Raw genomic sequence first — 23,618 nt, 5'->3', positions numbered from 1 at the left:
ACGAACGATCAAGTCATCAAAGCTCTGGTCCCTCAACGGATTCGCGACGGCGGACGAGACGACCTGCAGAAAGAAAGAAGTTAGAAAGACCGGCGCATGAAGCAGATCGACAACTAGGGTTAGGCCATTAGGGTTAAAGGTCGGAGCTCTTACTGACAATTCCGCAGCACCAAAGCGACCAGTGAGGTCGATGAACAACAGATCTAGCAAGAGATGACAAGAGCGGCCGAAGAGAGGATCTAGTCATCTAGATCTAGAGACTTAGAGAGGGAGGGAGGGACGATGAACCGGAGGAAAGGGATCTATATCTACTAGGTGTGCCATGCTAGCCTGCGACGGCGGAACCGTAGCACGGAGAGCCGCCCGTCGGTCACCGGAGAGGGAGGAGACAAGAGGGCGAGAGAGAGGTGCAGAGCAATGGGAGTCGAGGGAGGTGGCGGCGAGAGGAAGGACTAGGCGGGGGGGGGGGGGGGGGGGGGGGGGGGGCGACACCGCCTTATATAGCCCTCCCCCAACTGTCGGGAGGACCTGATCAACCAGTTGAGGAAGGGAGGGGGGGGGGTCGGGGGAGTATCGGGCCAGCCCAAAAACTGTGCTGGGCCTAGGCTAGCACGGCGTGCCAAGGTTGCGGCCAAGGCACTATTGCTCTCGTGTCGAGCCATGTTAGGGCTGGGCTTAGGGCCACCCAACGGGCCTAGCCCATTTGACCATCAATAGGAAGAACTGAACGGACTCAAACTGACAGGTGGATCAAATAAAAATTAGGGCAGAAATGTTGCTTCTACTTACTTTATTAGTAATATTGCGTATGATTTTGTATTTGTCCAAACGTGATTGTTATGATTATGAAATAGGACTTTACGGAGGAGTCCAACCCGACTAAGACTACGAGATACATGGAATAGTTTTATGTCCTTCTATAAGTATATTTATATGCGGCTCATATTAAACTTGTTCTTAGGCAGGGATGACGAAATAAAGGAGAGACTACTAGTACTTCTTGCCGTGTTCCCAACAATCACGTACTCTTTTGCCATCAAGGTAGTATAAGACGAAACCGTTGGGATGCACGTAGATGTGGCTAACAAGTCAGCTCGACTCATTATGGCTCTGCTAATGAGTTAAAACTCAAGTTTGGCTTGGTGGCGAATGAATACTGTTTAACATTAATATTAAGTTGAAAGGTGATATTAACTAGCATAATATTTTAAGCATGTTAATAATATCTAAAAGTATAACTCACCATGATATTATAAAGAATAAATAACATAAGACAATAAATTAGAATAACGAGTTTTTTTTTGCTAGTCCTAGATGCACGCAAGTAATCAATCATCTCTAGAAAACGTAATATTGCCAGTGAAATAAATACTTGGAACTTTTTTTTCTATAAAGTCCTGAATAATCGCATGAGACTTCTGCTTCCGATTCGGATGCAGCACCTCCTTGTCGTTACTCGTATAAGCCGTGCATGTACGTGGTACCAACACCATAACCCGCTACACCCTACACCGTACCCTACAGATCGTCAATCCGCGAAATCGCTAGAGAGAGTGCGCGCGAGAGAGAAGGCCGCGGCGTATTCATGGCGGAGAACGGCATGCAGGGGCTCTTCTTTTGCGAAGGTATATGACGAAGCAGAGGAGTGTGGCAAGCCGGAGGAGGCCGCTGCCAAGCTTGCGGTGGCCGCGGCGGAGAAGAACCGGAGGCGCAAGGAGCAGGAGGTGACGTACAACGAGACGTTGTGCAAGAAGAAGGAGAGGGGGGACGCGACTCGGTAAATCTTCGCGGCCCAACCGGCTCGGACCTTCCTCAACTACCCCAAGCGGCTGGGTGCGGCTACCTCAACCGATTCATGCTTGCCGGAGTTGGTGGACGAAGAAGAGGAGGCAGGCTTGGAGCCATTCTTCTTCGACGAGGCAGCGGTGGTGACCAACCACGCCGTGGTGGAAGAGAGGAGGAAGCACTACTATGAAAAACACCTTTACTACCGGTTGGGAACCCCCTATAGTACCCATTATGCAACCGGTACTGGTAATTCGGTACTAAGGGAGGCCTTTAGTACCGGTTGAAACAATAGGTACTAAATGGTATTAAAAAATTAAAATAAAAGAAATCCTCCCGGCCCCACCTCCCCGGCCGCCGGCCCCTATCCCCCCCCTCCCGCCACCCTCCGCCCGCCCGCCGCTCTCCTCCCGCCGCCTCGGCCTCCACCCTCCTCCGCCCACCCGTCATCCGGCCCCGCCGCCCTCCTCCGCCCGCCCGCCGCCACTCCTACCTCCGCCCTCCACTCGCCCGCCGCCCCCGCCCGCCCGTCCGCTCTGTCGCCCCCACTCTCCCGCCGCCGCCGCCTCACCTCGCCCCACCGCTGCTCCTCACTGCCAGTGAGGGGCGAGCGGAGGAGGGAGGGGAGGGGAGGCAGAGTGCTGGGAGCGCACGAGAGAGAGAGAGAGAGAGAGAGAGAGAGAGAGAGAGAGAGAGAGAGAGAGAGAGAGAGAGAGAGAGGATGGATGAGGGTGAGGAGAGGAGAGGAGAGGAAGGAGAGGAAGAGGATGAGGAGAGGAGAGCAGAGGAAGGAGAGGATAAGGGACGGACGCCTGCTGCTGTGCTTTTCTCGAGCGGGCGGACGGATGGATTTAGTACCGGGTGGGAAGTCCACCCGGTACTAAAGGCCACCCTTTAGTACCGGGTGGAGGCTCCACCCGGTACTAAAGGGGGTCAGGGGGGCTCCTCGGAGACTATCCGTTAGGTCCGGTACTAATGCTCACATTAGTACTGGGTCAAAATGCAACCGGTACTAAGTCTCAGGATGAAAGATCATTTCTCTAGTAGTGAAGCACAGGGAGCAGGAGGAGGTGCGCAACAAGCAGTTGCTCCGGTGGAGGTGGGAAGCCCACATGTCCGCCCTGGACGCCATTCACGGCTACAATCACAAGCTCAAGTGCCCCACCTTCACCCAGTTCTACTTCGCCAACCTCAGCACATTCGACCTCGACGAGGAGTGTGAGTACATCCATGATTCATCATCTAGAGCAGCTTCTCTGATGGAGTAGCTTCTCTAATGGAGCTGAAGCCATTTTGAGCCTCTGATTCACAATGTGGCATCTCTCTTCTAAGGCCTGGTTTGGGAGGACTTCTCCCAAAACGGCTTCACCGGTGAAGTCAAAGCTGGTGAAGCTAAAGGCTCGTTTGGCAGGCTGTGGTTGTGGCTGAAACGGCTCCGGCTGTAACTCCTCTGGTGGAGCAGCTTCTCTGATGGAGCTGAAGCCATTTTAGGCTCTCTGATTCCTTAGATGTGAAATCACAACGCAAGCTTCCACTCTAATCAACCAAAGTGTAGTATATTGGAAGAAGACAAGTAGCAAGACAGACCAACATATGAATCCGCACAGCTGCACCTCATGAACAAAGCACTTCAACATTTGTGATTAATCTGGTTATTCATTCTTTGGTTTTCTTCCAGTTTAACAACTCATCATTCTAGATTACTGAATTGGTGACAAGGGAAGAGCAAGATTGTTGTGTTTCAAAATGGCCTTGTCCCTCGGACAATTGAACCGCTGGGGATGAAAAGGACAAGGATTTGAGACAAGTCAAGATGTTTAAAATGATCACCGATTTAGCACTTTATTTGCACGCTGCTCCAAGCTCGGCTGCGAGCAGAAGAAATTAAAACAATGGCTTGCAATTTGATCAGAATGTGCATTTCTATTCTACAAGTATATATAGATAACTTTTTACAAGAGACAAACATGCATCGCCAAGTTTGCCTATAACTTAAGTGAGTAACTATACATGGCTACAATGATTCTCGAAGAGTTACTATGGAAAATATTATATAATCCTTCATTTTTTAATACCTCACATTGCATAGTCTTGGAAAAGCTGATGGAATCATGTTTTCCATCAATTGTTTGGCCGGAATTGCATGAATGCATGCATGCTTTTCATTGTCGTAAGTCGTAACCCCATTCCGATCCCCATTCTGATGCATGCAGCTAGAATGATGATAGGTTGGTTTTGTCCGGTGGAATAATTAGTCCACGAATATGTTTGAAATTTGCAGAATCATATACTCATTCGTCGGATGTGAACATAACAGAGTCTTGAATGACTGGCAACACTGGCGGCTTTGAGAGCCATCCTTTGCAATATATAAGTATAGCACAAACTCTGCTCAAGCTAGCTTTGTGTAGATACGCATTGTTGTTGCATTTTAGAGAAAATTCCCTATTTAACACTAATAAAATGAGTGGTTGCTTTCTTGACCCTCAAAATTTCAGCCTTCCCTATTTGACATTAAGTTTAAGCTGTTGGATTTTTCATCCAATACCCATTAACTGCCATGTGGAAACACAAATTTACAAAGAACCATGCTCATGGAAAACAACCATTCCCCTACCCTACCGTCCCCGCTGCAGATTGCCGCCGCGGCTTGCAGCACTACTGCCCGACCAAAAAGGTGAAAAACTGATCCGTATGCAATCTTCAAACCACACACAAAAAAAGAAAAAAGTATGCAATCTCCGATCAATCCAAAACCACAGCATCATCTCTCTGCTCATGGCCAGCATCTGCCCCCACGCCAAATTCGGCCAGCAGCTCACAATTCCAGCCAGAAGCTCGCAATTCCGCCCGGCGGCCTGCGATTCAGGCCAGCAGCACACGATTCCGGCCAGCAGCTCGCAAATCCGGCCGCTCCTTTGCCGCCGCCTATAGCTCAAGACTACGGCCAGAAACTACAATGCCTACGTCAGTCACTGCTGCTAGCGGCCTGAGCCTCTGCTCACGCCGACTCCGACCGCCAAGTTTGTGCCTCCGCGCACGCAAGCTCCGGCTGCCCTCACGCCCGCTTCGCTCGCTTGAGTTCGCAGCTGCTCCGTGCGTGCGCACGCGAGAGAGAGGACGACGGCGCTGATGCCGTCCAAGTGGGACCATGTGCCCTCCCGGAAGATGCACGCCCCTGCTTCTGCGTGCCTGCTCGAGGAGGCGGCATGGCCCTTGGGCTGGCGATGAGGAAAAGGATAAGCGCGGCAAGAGGGTGGCTCAGCTGACGATGCAAGGGCTATGGAGGCGGAGATCAGGATGAATAGGATGGCATAGAGCATCTGCGCCGAGCGGCGGCGCACGTTGAGGTTCACGCGATCAGAGCCGTTGTTGCTGCTGCTCGTGTTGAAGTCAACGGCACTACCTCGGTAGCTCAAGTTGTGGCCGATGATGTCTCACGCGCTGATCTTGATGACCACAAGGTCAAATTTGTCATTTCACGTGGCAGTTAACAGACATTGGATGGAAAAATGAACAAAATGTCAGGAATGAAAATTGAATCCAGTGTCAAATAGAGGAGGCTGAACTTTTGAAGGCCAAAAAAGGAATCACTAATTTTACTAGTGTTAAATAGGGAATTGTCTCTAGTTGCTACTAGTAGTTGTTGAGAGATGCATCTTAATTTCAGTCTAGCAATCAAAGATTTTCCTCGTTACTTGCTCGGTTTCAATCAATAATTAGTTTTACTGATGTCCATCATCAGCGTCTGTTGGGTAGTTTGTTTTCTGATTTTCATAAAGCTTGACCTGTAGCACATCTGAGTAGATGAGAGGTTCTCTCCTGCATCTCGTCTCATGTGGGTTGTTGCCATAATGTCATCAGATAGTTTCAAATACACACTGCAAACAAATTGAAGTAATCTTTGTATAGGTTTAATTCTACAATTTGAAAACACTTGACTACTTGAGCAAATCAATGGGAATAAAATGCTTTGGTTACTACTTGCTAGCCTTGCCTCCATGCACAGCTTATTCTTGCTTGGCTAGAGAAAGTGGCATTTATGTGTTTGTCTGATGAACGTGGGTTGGATAGCAAAAAATTGCTTGCAACGCGGGGAAAAAGAACATGAGATGCTCCCCCAAAAGTGATTTTGAGACTCAAAATCTTGGCAACAGGAGAAGCCTCAACCACCATCTACACCTCGCTCATCATAAGACAATATCAATCACAGAACACCTTAAAACCACCTCTTAACCGTTACAGTAGAAAGAAATTCTACCTACAAAGTTCTAGAATTTCATACATGATAAATAAGGGTTCATCTTGCTCAGAGTTGTTCACGTCAGCATCTCCAGCGCATCCCAACTCTAGCTCAGTCAATAACAACCATCACCAAAGACGATTCTCAATCACAGCTGCAATTATATCCTTCAGTGTTCCCTGCGAAGTTCAAAGTTATTACCGCATCAGGTATGTTGTCACCAGACTATGACATCAATTATTTCAACAAGAAACTACCAGAGTGATATGAATAGCACTCATTTCACCAAGGATCAAATGTTAAAATTTCACTGACCATAGGAGTTTGGAAAACTAAAATCAACCGTAACCCATACTGTGGTTGTGCTGGTTCAGCACGCACTTATTTGGAGACTTGAGACCATAAATCCATTTGCGAAAACAGTCACACAAAGTGAATTTCCCAATCTTACCTGAGAATGATCTTTCAGACCAAGAGAGATCACCATCGACCGTGCTGAGCCACTGCCACTACAGAAATGAATGTACAATGCAGTGTAAGTTCTCAATATATACTATTTCTTTGTATATCTGATAGTATGAAAATGGTGTAACTATCGTAAGCCAAAGGAAGAGTTAAGAGTGGTGTTAGGAATATTAACTAAATTTTGTGATACTAGAAGCACAGAAGTTACATGGAGAACACATACTGAAACAATTATAATCAAGGAGCCTTCTTGCTGGAGAATATTTGCATAGATGTCCAACAACAGTATAAAAGAGGAGGTCCTTCTGCTGACTATTTTCAAATGGTAATCATTACTTCAACTAATAATAGACGGGTATAGACATGGTCTGGCATGCAGCATAGATAGGGTCATAAATTGTGTGGAGTTTGTGATGAAAATTAAACGTACATATGAAAAATGTTATTCAAAGATGTGGAGACAGAAAAAAAACAACACGGCGGAAGCAGATGGTGAGGGAAGCAAACCTTATGTGCTCAATAAGTTGGTGTGCACAAGCAAGTAGGAGGGGCTGCAGTCACAAAATTTTGTACAGTTGTTAGTCCGTGCAAGTTCAGACGATATTTTGATGGCTGATGGTCTGATGATCTTACCTCATCTCTCTTCCCAAAAAGAACATTCACATTATAGGTTGGGTCCGAGAAAACACTTTCATCTTTCCTATGGAGAAGGATTAAAGCTTAATAAAAAAATACAGTGACTTCCTATATTTAACATGTCATATATAAGGCCAACATTCTTAAGCTATAAATGTCCAGAGACCCTAACTTTCCACCTACTGTAGAAATGTCATTCAATAAGGTCTTGCAACTAGTCAGGTAGTAACTAGTAAGATACTTTGTGCAGTAAAAAAGGCATTATCTTGCATAAAGATTTAGGCATATGAACAATCTGGAAGTTATGACCTGATATGCATGAGGCTTAAGTGTTTTGAAGATTTTACTTCTAAATGGTAAGGTCAGTGAAATAATATGCGGAGGGAGCTTGAGTACTCTTTCGAAATGATAACAAAATTGCAACAAAACAATGAGAAGGAAATAGCATGGAGGAAGCTACTTTGTGCAGAACTGATAATGCAAATAACAAAAATAAATTTGACATGTTCAGGAGAATGAATTTGCTTAAGAATAGAAAGCATACTTGGCAGCCAGTATGGTTCCCATGCAGCCAATTTGTGTCACAATCACCTGTGGATTTAAGATGAACATCCTTGTCACGTGAATCAAGAATCAATTGAATTAAGAACTAAACCTGCAACTTACCAGAAAGGTATCTTCATATTTACTGATAACAATGTCTGTCTTATTACCCTAGAGAACGCAAAAGGGGAAAAGGAATAATCAAGTTATCATCATAGTCAGAAATCTCCAAGAAAGCAAATCATACTCTCTCCAATACCAAACCATACTAATAATAGAACAAACCATCATGTTCAACTCTAATATACATTTATCGTCTTCACTTAATCTGACTAAATTACATACCATATGTAATATTGCTCAGCTGGACAGGTACCTTGACGTCTAACGAGAGGGATCGATGCTGCACAGGGAAGTGAGCACCGGATTGCGCAGAGTTCATTGGCACCTCCATCTACCCAATCAGCAGAGCTGCGCATCACAACCTCTAAATCATTAGCATACCACGCTTAACACAGCATCCACAAAGTAGCGCGTCTTAGCACGCGCCTTTCACGAACACAAATTGCACAGACGCACAAGCGTTATCGAAAATCGAACACAAAATTTGCACAAACGCACAAGTGTTATCATAAAAATTTTCACGAACACAAATCTTGCACGCTGAAGATCAAGAGACAAATAGAACTACAGGGAGAACGGACGGATGGTTTGGGTTGGATTAGGAGTCTCTAGAGGAAGAAAAAAGACTTGGATTCGCCTGATTAGGAGCAGAATCAACTAATGGAGCAAGCTAGGTTTACTAATAACTCACCAACGCGAGGGGAAATCAATCCGATTCGGATATTTTTCCAGCCCGCTCTCAAGCCGGTTTGGCACCAGCGCAAGGCAACCAAAGAGGAGGACAACGACGAGAGAAGACATCGGAATCGCTTGCGTGTGCGCCGTCACCGGGGAGAGGAAGAAGGGGGACCTTGGTGGCGGGGCCGGGCGGTGGAGAAGCGGAGAGAAGGCCAACGGCGCTGGACAAAGCATGCCGTTATAGAGAAGATGGGCAGTAGGGGATGGATTCAGCCCAATGTCCGTCTTCTTTCATAGAGAAATGGGATGGCCGCGTTTGCAAATCAGGCTGCGATGGTGTACAATTTTTTCGATTAGCTCTCTTAATCACACACCACACAGTGACCATATACAACTACTCTATATCACAATGTGGCATATCTCTTCTAAGGCCCGGTTTGGGAGGGCTTCTCCTAAAACGGCTTCACCGGTGAAGCCAAACTCGGTGAAGCTAAGGGCTCATTTTGCAGGCTGTGGTTGTGGCTGAAACAGCTCCGGTTGTGGCTCCTCTGGTGGAGCAGCTTCTCTGATGGAGCTGAAGCCGTTTTGGGCTCTCTGATTCCTTAGATGTGAAATCACAACGCAAGCTTCCACTCTAATCAACTAAAGTGTAGTATATTGGAAGAAGACAAGTAGCAAGACAAACCAACATATGAATCCGCATAGCTGCGCCTCATGAACAAAGCACTTCAACATTTGTGATTAATATGGTTATTAATTCTTTGGTTTTCTTCCAGTTGAACAACTCATCATTCTAGATTACTAAATTGGTGACAAGAGCAAGATTGTTGTGTTTCAAAATGGCCTTGTCCCTCGAACAATTGAACCGCTGGGGATGAAAAGGACAAGGATTTGAGACAAGTCAAGATGTTTAAAATGATCACCGATTTAGCACTTTATTTGCACGCTGCTCCAAGCTCAGCTGCGAGCAGAAGAAATTAAAACAATGGCTTGCAATATGGTCTGAATGTGCACTTCTACAAGTATATATAGATACCTTCTTACAAGAGACAAACATGCATCGCCAAGTTTGCTTATAACTTAAGTGAGTAACTATACATGGCTACAATTATTCTGGAAGAGTTACTATGGAAAATATTATATAATCCTTCATTTTTTAATACCTCACATTGCAGTCTTGGAAAAGCTGATGGAATCATGTTTTCCATCAATTGTTTGGCCGGAATTGCATGCATGCATGCATGCTTTTCATTGTCATAAGTCGTAACCCCATTCCGATGCATGTAGCTAGAATGATGATAGGTTGGTTTTGTCCGGTGGAAGAATTAGTCCACGATTGTGTTTGAAATTTGTGAGATCCATATGCTCATTCGTTGGATGTGAACTAACAGTTACATACACAAGTCTTGAACGACTGGCAGCATTATGGCGGCTTTTAGAGCCATCCTTTGCAATATATAAGTATAGCACAAACTCTTCTCAAGCTAGCTGCATTATGGCGGCTTTTAGAGCCATCCTTTGCAATATATAAGTATAGCACAAACTCTTCTCAAGCTAGCTTTGTGTAGATACGCATTGCTTATGCATTTTAGAGGTGCACAAATGCTCTATGCAAGTTTGGACATGAAGATTTGTTTTCCTCTTCTACTTCCAATTTTTCAACAAGTAACAATAGTAATTTGGAATATTGGAGGAAGACAAATGCCAAGCCGCCACTTGAAAACATGAACCTGAACCACCAGCTGCACGCTTCCCAGAGCTGGAGTTCAGGATGGAGGAGCTCCTTGTGGGGGCTTGATGCTCGACGAATCGCTGATGATGGGGGAGATGACAACAATTCCAGCTCAGGATGGAGGAGCTCCTTGTGGGGGCTTGATGCTCGACGAATCGCTGATGATGGGGGAGATGACAACAATTCAGGCGGAGAGAACTACGGCCAGGCAGGTGGCACGCAGCAAGAGCCACCAGTTGCGCTTAGTTTCTAATTTTCACAAAGCTTGACCTGCCTAGGTAGCAAATCTGAGTAGATGAGAGATTCTCTTCTGCATCTCGTCTCATGTGGGTGGTTGCCATAATGTCATCAAATAGTTTCAAATACACACTGCAGATAAATTGAAGTAATCTTTGTATAGGTTTAATTCTACAATTTGAAAACACTTGACTACTTGAGCAAATCAATGGGAATAAAATGCTTTTGTTACTACTTGCTAGCCTTGCCTCCATGCACAGCTTATTCTTGCTTGGCTAGAGAAAGTGGCATTCATGTGTTTGTCTGATGAATGTGAGTTGGATAGCAAAAAATTGCTTGCAACGCGGGAATAAAGAACATGAAATGCTCCCGCAAAAGTGATTTTGAGACTCAAAATCTTGGCAATAGGAGAAGCCTCAACCACCATCCCCACCTCGCTCATCATAAGACAATATCAGCTTAAAACTACCTCTTAACCGTTGAAGTAGAAAAATTCTACCTACAAAGTTGAAAGAGCAGATGACAAGGGTAAAACGTAAGAGATATTTTCCTTCGTTATTTATAACTACAGCACAGTAACAGTAGCGGGAATAAAGGAATATTCAGGTTTAATGTACCTGAAGATTTCGCACCTGATTGGCAATTACCATTATTTTCGAAGAAGATAAGGTTACATGGATGGTCACATTGACCAAAGTTGACCCTTATACCCACCAAACTAGTCGTGTAACGGCTCGGGGGCCGTGCGCCATGTGCCCATCGGCTAAAAAGTTTTCTCTAGATTGTAAGAGGAAAGAGATGCAAATTACATACTGACCCTCAGCTTGATTCTTCGATTCAACCTAAGGCTCAGGGGCTACTCCATATGGAGTGTGATTTTCGTCGCACTTCAATATAAAAATTCAAGAATGAACGATTCAAGACCAAGTTAAATAAGACTTGAGCACATTCTAGCCACATGACAGTGCTTGAAGACACAACACGATGAAGTACTCAAAGAACACCAAAACTAGTTGGTGAGGTCTATAATAAAAATAAAAGTACTCAGAACTGCTGCATTTAACTAAAAAGTACTCGGAGGCTTGTCGTACATGCATCTATAGGCCTAACAGAAGGTTTGGACAGTCCTTGATGCAAAGCTGGACACCGAGACGTGTCTGACATGGTGGCTACAGTGCAGGACAGCGTAGTCTACGTGGCAGGATAGGATCTAGTCGAGGATTGGGAAAACTACTCGTAGCAATTAGAGTAGGACTCGCCTAGTCGAATCTGACTAGTATTCTTGTAAATCAACCAACCTGTAAACCTACCCCCAACAATATAAGACGAGGCAGGGACCCCTCCAAAGCAATTCAATCCAACCAACACACAGGACGTACGGTATTACGCAATCTAGCAGGCTGAACCTGTCTAAATCGTGTTTGTGTTCACCTTCGAGTTCTTGATCTAGGCGAACCCCACAAACCAAACACTACCTCGAGCACCCCTCGATAGGTTGGTGAGTTTAAACACTGACACATCACTACCTAATATTAAAGTGCGGTTGTTTCTTCCAACCGTCGTGATTGTCTTGCAAAAAAGTCCCTAAACTTTTTCGTAATTGACCCGTAGTCCTTGGAATAGTTCTTGATGATTTTGAAAAAAAGGTCCCCAAGCTTTACTGCAATTAACCCGAGGTCCAGTCTTTCCTCCTGTTCTTTTGTCCCGCCCACACAGCGTGCTTGCCGGCGGCAGCGGGGGACGGGCGCCACCGCTCCGTCACTCGCGTGGCCAACCCTCCCCACTTACCACGCACTACTGCCGCCCGCTCACCACGCACTATGCCGCTTGCTTGGCAGGCAACTGCTCCCTCGAGCTGCACGCCTTACCCGCCACCTGGACCTAAGGGGTGAAGGAGAGGAGGAAGGGGAAAGGAAACAAGGAGCCGAGTGCCTCCTTGCAGTCAACCAAGTAGCAGCAGTCAGCAGGCAACGCAAACAGGGGCGGAGGTCGGGACGTCACACCTCCCGCTCAATGACGTCCATCCCCTTCACATCCGGAACTAAGACCTCTACATCTAGCAATTGGAGACTCAATTTTGCACTTAATTGCAACAATTTGGAGTGGATTATAGAAGGGAGGTAGATGGAAACGAGAAGAAGAGGACGCACTCTTGCTCATGACGGCCAAAAGCGTTGTGGCCTAGCACTCGAAGCGGGAATGAGGCTAGGCACGGGAAGGATGAGCAGTTGCCTAAGCGATGGTGAGGACGACAAGATGCTCAGCGCCTGGACGACGGTGAGGATGGGGCAAGATGCGGGTGGCACCGATGGACGAAGAGGCAACGACTAGCTGGATAACAATGAGTACAAGGGAAATCAAATGAATGGATAGATCAAAGGTCAAACAGTGAATTTTTTTTATTTCAATGTGTGGGTCCCACGTAATAAACATATGGCATCAAACCACCCACAAATATCTTCTACTACTATATTTGCAAAGAGAGGACTACAAGGGATAATACACCAACATATTGGGAAGCGAAACTAACATATTAGGAACAAGCGAGCAAGAACCCGTAGCAACACACGGGTATTTCTGCTAGTATAATATAAGAAAGTAGACAAACTTTCTTGCACTCAGATTTGTAAATATGCATCAGCAAAGTTTACTTCATTATTTAAGATATCAGACAAGAAGTGCGCAAATACGAAATACAAAATCAAATAATGAGGGAGAGGTGTTACACAATGCAAACAAGTTGAGACAATTTCTATCATTTGGACACATCGACCTTGAACTTTGCTTGGAAGAACCTCGTGAACTCCACTACCTTGTTTGTGTCCGGCAGGCCGCGCCTGGCGGCGGGGTGCGTGGCGAACCGGTGGCTCCACCTGTCCAGCAGCGGCGGGGTGCGTGGCGAACCAGTGGCTCCACCTGTCCAGTCGATTAGGGAGAGCCCGTGGAGGCGCCCGCAGGCCCTAAGCGCCGACAGGAAGCAGCCGAGCGCTAGGTCAAGGAACCCCGGCACCGCGTCGCTACCGGAGAAGAAACCCGCGCCGCTGCTGCAGTCCTTGAACGCCCCCTCCAGCAGCCGCAGTGCCGCGCGGGCGTCGGCGGTCACTTGCACGCGTGTTTCCGATGTCGGACCCAAGGAGACGGTGTCTATCGCTAGCCAAAACTTCCACAACACACATGCCATTGCCGGTGAACAAGCGTCGCCAGATGTGCTATCTGAAAGATGTGCTATCTGAAATCGTTGTAGACGTTATTACCCTATCGTCGATGTAGGCGGTCCAGAAACGGTGCATGGCACACTCGTAGGGGTCCTCCGGCAGGAGCAGGGCAGCAGCCTCACCTTCGCCTCTTGCGCCACCGCCGGCCCGCGCGACGTCCTCGACGTACTGGACGATGACGACGGACTCGCAAATGGCGAAGCCATCGAGGAGGAGCAGGACGGGTATCTTGCCGTAGGCGGGGTTGGCGGCGAGGAGCCTGTCGCTCTTGCGAGGCTCCAGTGGCTCGTCCATGAGCTCGTACGCCACGCTGCGCAGCTCCAGCGCCAGCCGTGCCCGCACCATGGACAGGCTCAACTTCCCACCCATAACCCTCACTATCGACCTGCTGGCCGTCATCGACGATGACGGCGATGAGGTGACGAGATCGATGCAGGGCGACCGGCCGGCTGCAGGTCTCGACGTGGCGGAGTTCGTGCGTCAATCTCGCTTGCCTCTGTTCAGTAGCCGGCTTGCGCCAAAAATTTAAACGAGCAGCGCGCGGCTGACCGGAGCGGCAAGTCGTGTCGGCGTCATTGACTGGCAGGTGTTGGGCTCGTGCAGGTTGGTGGCTTGATGCGAGCTAATTGATGTTGGTGCATCCAAGTCCGGTTCGCGCGCGTGCGTCACGTTATTTGGCTTGTGGTTACTATGTTTTGCCCGTTCGTTTTTTTTTCAAATAAAAGTTGCGCACAACTGATGTAAAAAGAGCTTATACCTTTCCTTTTGAAATAATCAAGCTAAATTTAGGCCCCGTTTCGTAGGGCTTACCTTGGTTTCGGTGTCACATGTTTTGCGCAAAACAAGACACCGTAGCGAGAAGTTGTTTTGTAAGCCGAGCCTAAAATAACCACTATTTCTAGACCCCCTTTGGCAGGACTCCGGAAGGTGCTTCTCCACCGGCTCCACCCGAAGCTCTGCCAAAGGGTAGAGGAGCAAACGGCTTGAACAATGAAGCCCCTCGAAACCCGCTGAGATAAGCCATTCCACGGAGCGGAAGCCCAAAAATGTGGCTCCCCGTAGCTCCTCCCCGTTTTCGCCATCCCTGTCCTCAGGAGGGACCCGCAGGTAGAGCAAGGACGGCGCGAAACAGCCAGTAGTGGTAGGCGGGGGCAGTGTGAAGCAGCCAACAGCGGAAGCGAGGAAGGAAGGTGGCGGAAGCGCGGTGGAGATGCAGCACAGTGGGGGAGCAGTAGGGCAGTAGCAAATCCGATCCCTACGAGGGGGACTAACCTAGAGTAACGGTGGCGGCCGCCATGGGTGTGTAGTCTGCCGGCCCCGACACTGGCACGCAGCCTCCCTCCACACCTCAGCTGCTGGTGTAGCAGAAGCAAGTTGCAGCGCAACAGCAAAGATGGCCGAGGCCTAGCCATTAGCAGCGGAGGTAGAAAAGAGACGAAGGAAGGTAACGGCCAAACGGATAAGGTCAAGGAAGAACGAATGACTAGTAGAAAAGACAGAGAAAAAGAAAAAGGCGTGTAAAAAAGAGATGGATCGGATAATAAGTGAAGGGGGTAAAAGGAAAATGAAATGGGAATGAAAAAGAAAAAATTAGTAAGGGTATTATTAGTATATAACAAAATAATTATTGGTTAATATATAATGATATTCATTAATATTTTTATCACATACAACACTGAAATTCTAAACAAGAGAGAAATCATGGGCATATTGGACATTTGACATCTTTCATCTATTCATGAAAAGCAGAAGAAGTTGTTTTGCCAAATGTTTTCCAAAACGGCTTCAGCTCCATCAGAGAAGCTGTTCCACTAAAGGAGCCATAGCCGGAGCTGTTTCAGCCACAACCACAATCCTGCCAAACGAGCCCTTAGCTTCACCAGCTTTGACTTCACCGGTGAAGCCGTTTTGGGATAAGCCCTCCCAAACCGAGCCTTAGAAGAGAGATGCCACATTGTGATATAGAGTAGTTGTATGTGGTCCCTGTGTGGTGTGTGATTAAGAGAGCTAACCAAAAAAAACTGTACACCATCGTAGCCAAATTTGCAAACACGACCATCCTATTTCTCCATGAAAGAAGACGAACATTGGGCTGAATCCGTCCAATACAGCCCATCTTCTCTATAACGGCCTGCTCCATCCAGCGCCGTCAACCCTCTCTCTGCTTCTCCACCGCCCGACCCTGCCACCAAGGTCCCCATTCTTCCTCTCTCCGACGACGGCGCACGCACAAGCGATTCCGATGTCTTCTCTCGTCGCCGTCCTCCTCTTTAGTCGCCCTGCACTGGTGCCAAACTAGCTTGGAAGCAGGCTAGAAATATATCCGAATCGGATTGATTTCCCGGTGAGTTATTAGTAAACCTAGCTTGCTCCATTAGTTGGGAGCGCGAATCCAAGTCTTTTTTCTTCCTCCAGAGGCTCCTGATCCAGCCCAAACCATCTGTCCGTTCCCCCTGTGGTTCTATTTGTCTCTTGGTCTTCCTCAGCGCGCAAGATTTGTGTTCATGAAAAATTTTCTGATAACACTTGTGCGTCTGTGCAAAATTTGTGTTCGATTTTCTAATAACGCTTGTGCATCTATGCAGTTTGTGTTCGTGAAAGGCGCGTGCTAAGACACGCTACTTTGTGGATGTTGTGTTAAGTGTGGTATGCTAATGATTTAGAGGTTGTGATGCGCAGCTCTGATGATTGGGTAGATGGAGGTGCCAATGAACTCCGCGCAATCTAGTGCTCACTTCCCTGTGCAGCATCGATCCCTCTCGTTAGACATCAAGGTACCTATCTTGCTGAGCAATATTACATATGGTGTCTAATTTAGTCAGATTAAGTGAAGACGATAAATGTATATTAAAGTAGGACAGGATAGTTTGTTCTATTATTAGTATGGTTTGATATTGGAGAGAGTATGATTTGCTTTCTTGGAGATTTCTGACTACGATGATAACTTGATTATCCCTTTTTCCCTTCTGCATTCTCTAGGGCAATAAGAGAGACATCGTTATCAGTAAATATGAAGATATCTTTCTGGTAAGTTGCAGGTTTAGTTCTTATTCAGTTGAGTCCTAATTCACATGACAAGGATGTTCATCTTAAATCCACAGGTGATTGTGACACAAATTGGCTGCATGGGAACCATGCTGGCTGCCAAGTATGCTTTCTATTCTTAAGATAATGCCTTTTTTACTGCACAAAGTATCTTACTAGTTACCACCTGACTAGTTGCAAGACCTTATTGAATGACATTTCTACAGTAGGTGGAAAGTTAGGGTCTCTAGATATTTATAGTTAAGAATGTTGGCCTTATATATGACATGTTAAATATAGGAAGTCACTGCTTTTTTTCCTTTTACCTTGAAACTTCTGTACTGTATTTTTTTTATTAAGCTTTAATCCCTCTCCATAGGAAAGATGGAAGTGTTTTCTCGGACCCAACCTATAATGTGAATGTTCTTTTTGGGAAGAGAGATGAGGTAAGATCATTAGACCATCAGCCATCAAAATATCATCTGAACATGCACGGACTAACAACCGTACAAAATTTTGTGACTGCAGAAAGAATGGGACACAGACAAGCACATCATATATGCCACTGAAAATCAGTCTGGTATAAAATTTAACTACCAGTATAGAGATCCTGTCTAGTTGCATCCTGGCCCACCCAATAAAAATCAGGCTACCGTCATAACAAACTGAAGTAAATGCATAGCTAGAGAAACATGTACAAAATCAGACACTAGTTTACACATCAATCCATACATCAATTTGATGGCCACTTCAATGAACATGTATGAAAAGGCTGGAAGGGGAAGGAAGAACACACAAACCTAATAGATCCTCCTCCTGAATCCAATAGATGCAGGTCTTCTTCTCCCCCAAGGATGCTCTCAACTGAAGAAAGATACAACAGGAAACAACTCATGTATACATCTTTGCTACCATTGGCCAGATTTCATATCCATTGCTATACAGGGAAACAAGAAAGGGCTAGAGCAGAAAGAATAACACATACCCCTTACAGATCCGAGCCTTGTTGATTCGATTGATGTAGGTATTCTCCTCTGCAAGCCCCTCACGGATCTTGCCTTTCACGAAGAACCACGTGAAAACCTAGAACACGAGCAAGGGTTAGGGTTTGTTAAGGTTGGGGCGGAGAAGGAGAAAGAAGGGGAAGGGGCCGGACAGGGAGAGGGAGCGGGTGGTTCTCACCGGCGAGGATGCAGCAGAAGGGGTCGCCGGCTACCGCGGATATGTCGTCGTCGTGTGCGAGGCCAAGAGCTCGCGAGGAAGCAGCACGAGGGGGCTGAGGAAGAAGCGCTCGGGGGCGGGGACCGAAGCAGCACGAGAGGGTGGCAAGGATGCAGGCAGAAGGAGCTGGAGCCGGCGCCGTCTCGAGGCCACGGGCTCGTGGGGAAGAAGCGCTCGGGGGCGAAGGGGTCGGGGGGAATCGGATAAGAGCGACTAAAAAGCTGCTAATCTTACCACCGATACTCATTTTAGGAAAAAAAAAACAAACTCCAATAGTTCACCCAAACCTTCCCTAATTTTTTTAACAACGTTAAAAAACAGCCTACCACCACGTATATTTTAGCGTTAGCATTCCTCCCCCAATCCTGATTCCCGCACGCTCGTGCGTCCCTTCCGATGGGCCCAATACGATGACGTGGCCTGTTTTAAAATATTGGGGGCTATTTATTAGCGATCTGCTGTGGATTGATATGTTTTTGGGGAAAAATTTTTTTGGAAGAACCCCCAATACATAGTGTTGGGGAAGAATTTTTTAGAGTACTCTTGGAGTTGCTCTTAACGCCCGATGTCGAGCGCTATCGGCTGCGGTGGGATTTCTACTGGGCGTATTCGTTACCGTCGTGATCTGTTACGAGGCTGCTCAAAACAAACATCAGCTAACGCCACCTGTTTGTGGTGTGAACCGATCAGGAAAATCGCCGAACCAAACGCCTCCTAGAACCATACCAAAAAAGGGCCATCCAATGAGAACAAGGAAGAAGCCAGCACCAAATGCAATGGTACCGTGTCAAAATTACAGTAAGAAATAAGTATATACGAAGAAGGTGTTTGGTTTGCATATATGTAACGTAAATAGATTATGGGTCGTTAAACGATACCCGTACGCCTGTTTGTTTCGACCTCCTCCGCAATCCAATTACCTACAATCGGATACCAAGCAGCTTCTATCCCATTACACCGCTTCCTCCCCGGTATCACATCGATACCGCCTGTCCCCGAGACTGCTGCGACCCTCATCTTTCTCCGCCGCCCCCATCTTGCGCAGCGAGAAGGGCACCGTCGCTGGCTCATCCTCCATCTCCCGAACGCGACGCCGGTGGCTACTACATCCCCTTGTCCCTTCCATCTCCCATCCTTGTCTCGAACCCTCTTCTCTTCTAACCCTAGATTTCCATCTCCCATCCTTGTCTCGAACCCTCTTCTCTTCTAACCCTAGATTAGTTCTTTTGCAAGGCAATGGAGGAGAACAAGGAAAACTTAAGGATTTCCTGAGGGGATCTGCAAGGGGAAGAGAAGGATCTAAGGGGGAGAGGAAGAGAAGGGCGGCAAAACAACCAGGAGGCCGAAGATACTCGCACACCTTTCTTGACACAGGTTGGTCGTGGCCTCCTTGATCTATGCTCTACTTATTGTTTGGTCAAATTCTTTTTGCCAATTGCACCATTAGCTTGCTTGATATGAGATTTGGGTGAAGTGATTGAGATGGATTTGTGTATTGTACGGTAAGCATGTTGAATTTTGGGTTCATATCATGCATGTTTATCTCCACCTCGTTATTTTTTTGTTAGCATCTGATGCCACTCAAATTTGTAACGTCTACCAGTGGGTAAAATAGATTGAGAGGAGCAGGCATCGAGTGCCATCTTGTATTGTATTTTCTGTCAATTGATAATCTTATTCTAGAGTAGTAAGCATAGTGCAATCTCTTTTTGTAGTCCAGTATTCTTTTTTGATTTGCTGCCAACTTATGAAGCACTGGTTTTTTAGCTAGTGCTAACTTAATTTAGCATCCTGTGTTTTTTAGCTAGGAATTATGAAGCACGGGTTTGCACTACAAGAATTTTAACTCCTAGTTTATGTTCATCTCAAAATAGTTTGATCATCACAACCTCACAAGATTAGTGCAAATCGATCCTTTACAATTTTACCTAATTGCTAGTATCGTTGCCTTCCTTTTTTGGTCTCCATGCCATATTGCCATCTCTTTATGGTTCTGAATATTCTAAAATTACGATGGTCCTTATTTGTTTCTGTGCGCCTATCCCTTTTGTCTATGATTGCGACAGCTTCTTTAGTCCATGATTGCAACGAAGCTTCCTTTATTCCTTTCTGATTACTTAAATTTTGCACTGCCTCTAATTACTGCTTACAACACTTACATTAATTTAGTCACTCTGTTATGTTTTACTATCCTAATTCCTGAGTCATTATTATGGTCAGCTTACGTATTACCTTTTACCAGTTTTCCATCTCTTGTTTGAGTTGGTTTTGCCAGCCACTATAGTAATCTGGGCACTGCACTTATAAGAGTAGCAGCTGAACTCAAACAAGTACATTAGAGAAAAACAATGTTCGTGAAGTAGAAAACATAGGAGTGCCAATAGGTTCTAGAATTAGGTTTAAATCTGTACTTATAACAAAGCCACGAATCAAAGAGAATTTTATTTTGGATGCCCTATTTGTTTACTTGCATTTTCTGTCATGTACAGCAATATGGTTCGCCTTCCTTTATCCACAAGAATCCGAAGAAGGAACATGGCCCTTAGAAATATGATGACTTCTATCATTGTCATTTACTACTATATGTGATCACTCCTTGCAATGGCATATAAAAGGAGATGTTTAACAATTGAACAAATGATAAAAAAAACATAGAACAAAGGAATGTGCTGTTGAGCAACCTTATTCACAATAGTGATGCTGCTTGTATTAGCCAGTTTTGGATGGACAGAAGAACATTCTACACTTTGTGTGAAATACTTAGTGATGTTGGCAGGTTGAAAGCAACACAGAATATGTCTCTAGAGGAGATAGTGGTTTTATTCCTATACACACTATCCCCATCATTTGAAGAATTCAACAATAAAAGAATTTTTCTTTCGAAGTGGTGAGACAGTTAGTAGACAATTCAACTTCTGTCTTGTAGCTGTTCTAAAGTTGCACCACTTGCTACTTAAGGCCCCTGAACCTATACTAGAGAATAGCACGGATGGTAAATAAAAATATTTTAAGGTAAATAACTTATCAAACAGTTTTTCTTTTTAAGAAAAAAAATCCTAATTAAAGAAGTAGTTTTGTGACATTCTTTTATTTGTTGTGTCTTCTGTTTCTAGAATTGTTTGGGAGTTTTAGATGGAACTCATATAAAGGTAAGAGTTCCAACTAGGCTGAAAGGAAGATATAGGTCAAGAAAAGGAGACATTGTGATGAATATTCTTGGTGTTTGTGCTCCTGACATGCAATTCATATATATATTATCTGGATGGGAGGGCTCAGCACATGATGGGCGTGTGCTTCGAGATGCTATTTCAAGACCAAATGGGTTGCGTGTTCTTCAAGGGTGTTACTACCTTGTTGATCCTGGTTATGCAAATGCAAATGAATTTCTAGCTCCATACCAAGGTCAAAGGTATCACTTGGGTGGTTGGACTGCACAAAATCCACCACACAGTGCGAAGGAATATTTTAATATGAGGCATGCTAGAGCAAGAAATATCATTGAGAGGTTTTTTGGAAGGCTTAAGGGTCGGTGGGGAATTTTGAGGTCGCCATCATATTTTCCTATAAAAACTCAATGCCAAATAATAATGGCTCGTGCCCTTTTGCACAATTTAATTTTGCAAAGAATGTCTGTTGATCCAATAGAAATGGAGGAGGATGACTCATCAGGGGAATTATCAGGGGAAATTACAGAGGGGGAAATGAGTGAACTAGAATTTATCACGTGTGTGTCGACATCTAATGAGTGGGCTAGTTTTCGAGATGTTCTCGCTCAAGGGCTGTATAATAATTATAGGGCTTCTGTTTCTCATTGAGGTTTGCTTTTTAGTTTCTGTTTCCATGTATAGTACTTGTAGTTTGTTTTACAATCCCTTCTAACATGTTATCATTTTGTGTAGCTATGGATTTATCTGAGAGCTCATCAACAACAATCCGTGGTAGGGGAAAGAATAAAAGGAAGTTGACTGTTGCCGAGGATGATGAATTGATTAAAGCCTTGCATGAGATATCTTTGGACCCAAGGTGGAAGGGTGAGGGAGGCTTTAAGAATGGATATTGTTCAGTGCTTGAGACTCATCTGGCTGAAAAGTTACCTAACTGTGGAATATCTGTTGTTCCCCACATTGAGTCAAGAGTAAGGCATTTTAAAATAAAGTTCAGGGCACTGGAGGTAATGCTTAACAAAAGTGGCTTCAACTGGGATGAGAATAGAAAGATGCTTCAATGTGAAAAAACACAGTATGAAGCACATTGCAACTAAACTTTACTTTAGTGTAGGTATTTCATTTCAACTTGCAATGCAAAGTGCATTCCTTTGTAGTATCATCATGAAGAGAAGGGCCTATATGGTGTTGCTTTCCCTTATTATGATTCATTGGCTGCCATATATAGGAGTGACATAGCTACTAGTGAAGGCGTAGAAGGGCTTAGTGAAGCAGTTGGAAACATAGAAAAAGAACTTGCAGTTGAAGGTGGTAACCATTAAGAGGAGGAGGAGGATAGGATGTCTAGAGAAACCCCTAGAAGCTCTAATGACTCAGCTTCATCAAGCTTGAAGAGGTGGAAGACATACAGGAAGGGAAAGGATCATGTATCTGCAACATCAAGTGACCCTGTTTTGGATATGTTACATGAAGTCTAAGGTGATCTAAAGGGTGTGGCTACGAATATAGGAAAAATAGCAGCAGTGATGGAACGTGAGGTTGCTGTTCAATAGAAAAATTCCAAAGAGGATCATCAGCAGAAGTTAAGAGAGAAGGCAACAACAGAGCTGCGCAAGCTTGGGTTCACAGGGAGCGAACAAGTTAAAGTTGCTAGTGTGTTTGTGAGAATTCCAGACCAAATGAGCATGTTGTTAAAGCTAGACGAGACACTGAGGAGAGAATTTATCCTAAACATGCTTAGTGGTATGTGATACTTTGCTATGTTGTTTCAGCTGTTTATTTACTGCTATAATTCAGATGCTTATTTTTTCACAAGAATTCAGCCAAGTTTACAATTATATCTTGCCAACATATTCTAGTATATGTAGCTGTATGTTTACAATTTAAGTATGCTGATCTTATATAGAAATAAGTTTAAAGAATTTGACCAATTTAGAAGGAAATTTTTTAGGCATGGATACAAGGTTCTCCTAACTCTTTCTTTTCTCCTTTGCTAAATAAATGGAAAAATTCCACTTAGCTATGTGCTCAGTTCTATTTCTCTACTAGACCTTAATCAAACAATATCATCTAGCTTCTGAACTTAATTGAGCATGATTTCCCTACTAGACCTTGAATTCAGAAAGTGGTTCTAATGTTTAATAAAATAGAGGTGCACATCAAAATATTAGGATGGGTAGCATGAAACTGATCTGAATGGACATGTTAAATCTGTTATTATTTTCTTATGAATTTGAGAGCTGAAGGAAAAAAGTTGATGATAACACTAGAGTTGATCAAATTATTATTTTTGTATTCTCTTCAATTTATATTAGACACGATAGTTTTACTTTGAGCACCTGTGTTGCTCGTCCATGTGTTAATCCAAAGAGTTAGCTTCCTGTACTGCTTGTGCATAAGTCTTACTTGTCGGGTCTTGCTAGTTAACAACAACCGGAGACTAATAAGATTAACAGATCTAAAGATTATACTGTTTAGCTCACAACAGGTTCGAATACTGTACTTTTTAACATAGTGCTGCAGAGATGGTTTCATACCAACCATAGATGGTT

General features: G+C 45.0%; 2 protein-coding genes and 1 non-coding gene across 7 annotated transcripts; 1 reads left to right on the top strand and 2 right to left on the bottom strand.

Annotated features, from left to right (window-relative positions):
• Positions 1-5,932: 5,932 nt before the first annotated feature.
• LOC117862148 (probable glutathione S-transferase BZ2) lies at positions 5,933-18,120 on the bottom strand. 5 transcript variants are annotated; one of them, XM_034745669.2, is made up of 10 exons: positions 17,864-18,109; positions 17,667-17,764; positions 17,482-17,545; positions 8,049-8,143; positions 7,796-7,843; positions 7,674-7,720; positions 7,127-7,193; positions 7,001-7,044; positions 6,480-6,537; positions 5,933-6,207 (listed from the first exon to the last, which is right to left on the bottom strand). In XM_034745669.2, exons 4-10 carry the CDS (start codon positions 8,124-8,126, stop codon positions 6,157-6,159), a joined length of 393 nt encoding a protein of 130 aa, XP_034601560.1. In that variant the 5' UTR covers positions 8,127-8,143; positions 17,482-17,545; positions 17,667-17,764; positions 17,864-18,109; the 3' UTR covers positions 5,933-6,156. The 5 variants fall into 5 exon arrangements, with proteins under 5 accessions (XP_034601560.1, XP_034601561.2, XP_072150783.1 ...); XM_072294682.1 differs by lacking the exons at positions 5,933-6,207; positions 6,480-6,537 and adding exons at positions 6,567-6,805; positions 12,593-12,773 and having other exon boundaries at positions 17,864-18,114; XM_072294681.1 differs by lacking the exons at positions 5,933-6,207; positions 6,480-6,537 and adding an exon at positions 6,577-6,805 and having other exon boundaries at positions 17,864-18,112.
• On the bottom strand, positions 13,198-13,623 carry LOC117861876 (probable glutathione S-transferase BZ2). The gene has a single exon (XM_034745400.2). The coding sequence runs from the start codon at positions 13,621-13,623 to the stop codon at positions 13,198-13,200; it is 426 nt and encodes a 141-aa protein (XP_034601291.2).
• Positions 18,121-21,803: 3,683 nt separating the features above from the next.
• LOC117861875 (uncharacterized) lies at positions 21,804-22,893 on the top strand. The gene is made up of 2 exons (XR_011898583.1): positions 21,804-22,158; positions 22,222-22,893. It is a non-coding gene; the product is annotated as an uncharacterized protein (transcript).
• Positions 22,894-23,618: the final 725 nt, after the last annotated feature.

Source organism: Setaria viridis, chromosome 6 (genome assembly GCF_005286985.2).
Source record: "Setaria viridis chromosome 6, Setaria_viridis_v4.0, whole genome shotgun sequence".
Lineage (NCBI taxonomy): Eukaryota > Viridiplantae > Streptophyta > Magnoliopsida > Poales > Poaceae > Setaria > Setaria viridis.
The sequence above is the reverse complement of the archived record's forward strand: the minus strand, read 5'-3'. Positions and strand labels throughout refer to the sequence as shown.

Bases quoted from the DNA above. Each gene is read 5' to 3' on its own strand.
- LOC117862148 (XM_072294682.1), bottom strand. From the start codon at position 8,126: ATGGAGGTGCCAATGAACTCTGCGCAATCCGGTGCTCACTTCCCTGTG. The intron at 7,194-7,673 runs GTATGCTTTCTA...CCTTCTCCATAG, and splicing joins GGAACCATACTGGCTGCCAA to GAAAGATGAAAGTGTTTTCT. The intron at 7,045-7,126 runs GTAAGATCATCA...TTGTGACTGCAG, and splicing joins TTTTTGGGAAGAGAGATGAG to CCCCTCCTACTTGCTTGTGC.
- LOC117861876 (XM_034745400.2), bottom strand. From the start codon at position 13,623: ATGGCATGTGTGTTGTGGAAGTTTTGGCTAGCGATAGACACCGTCTCC.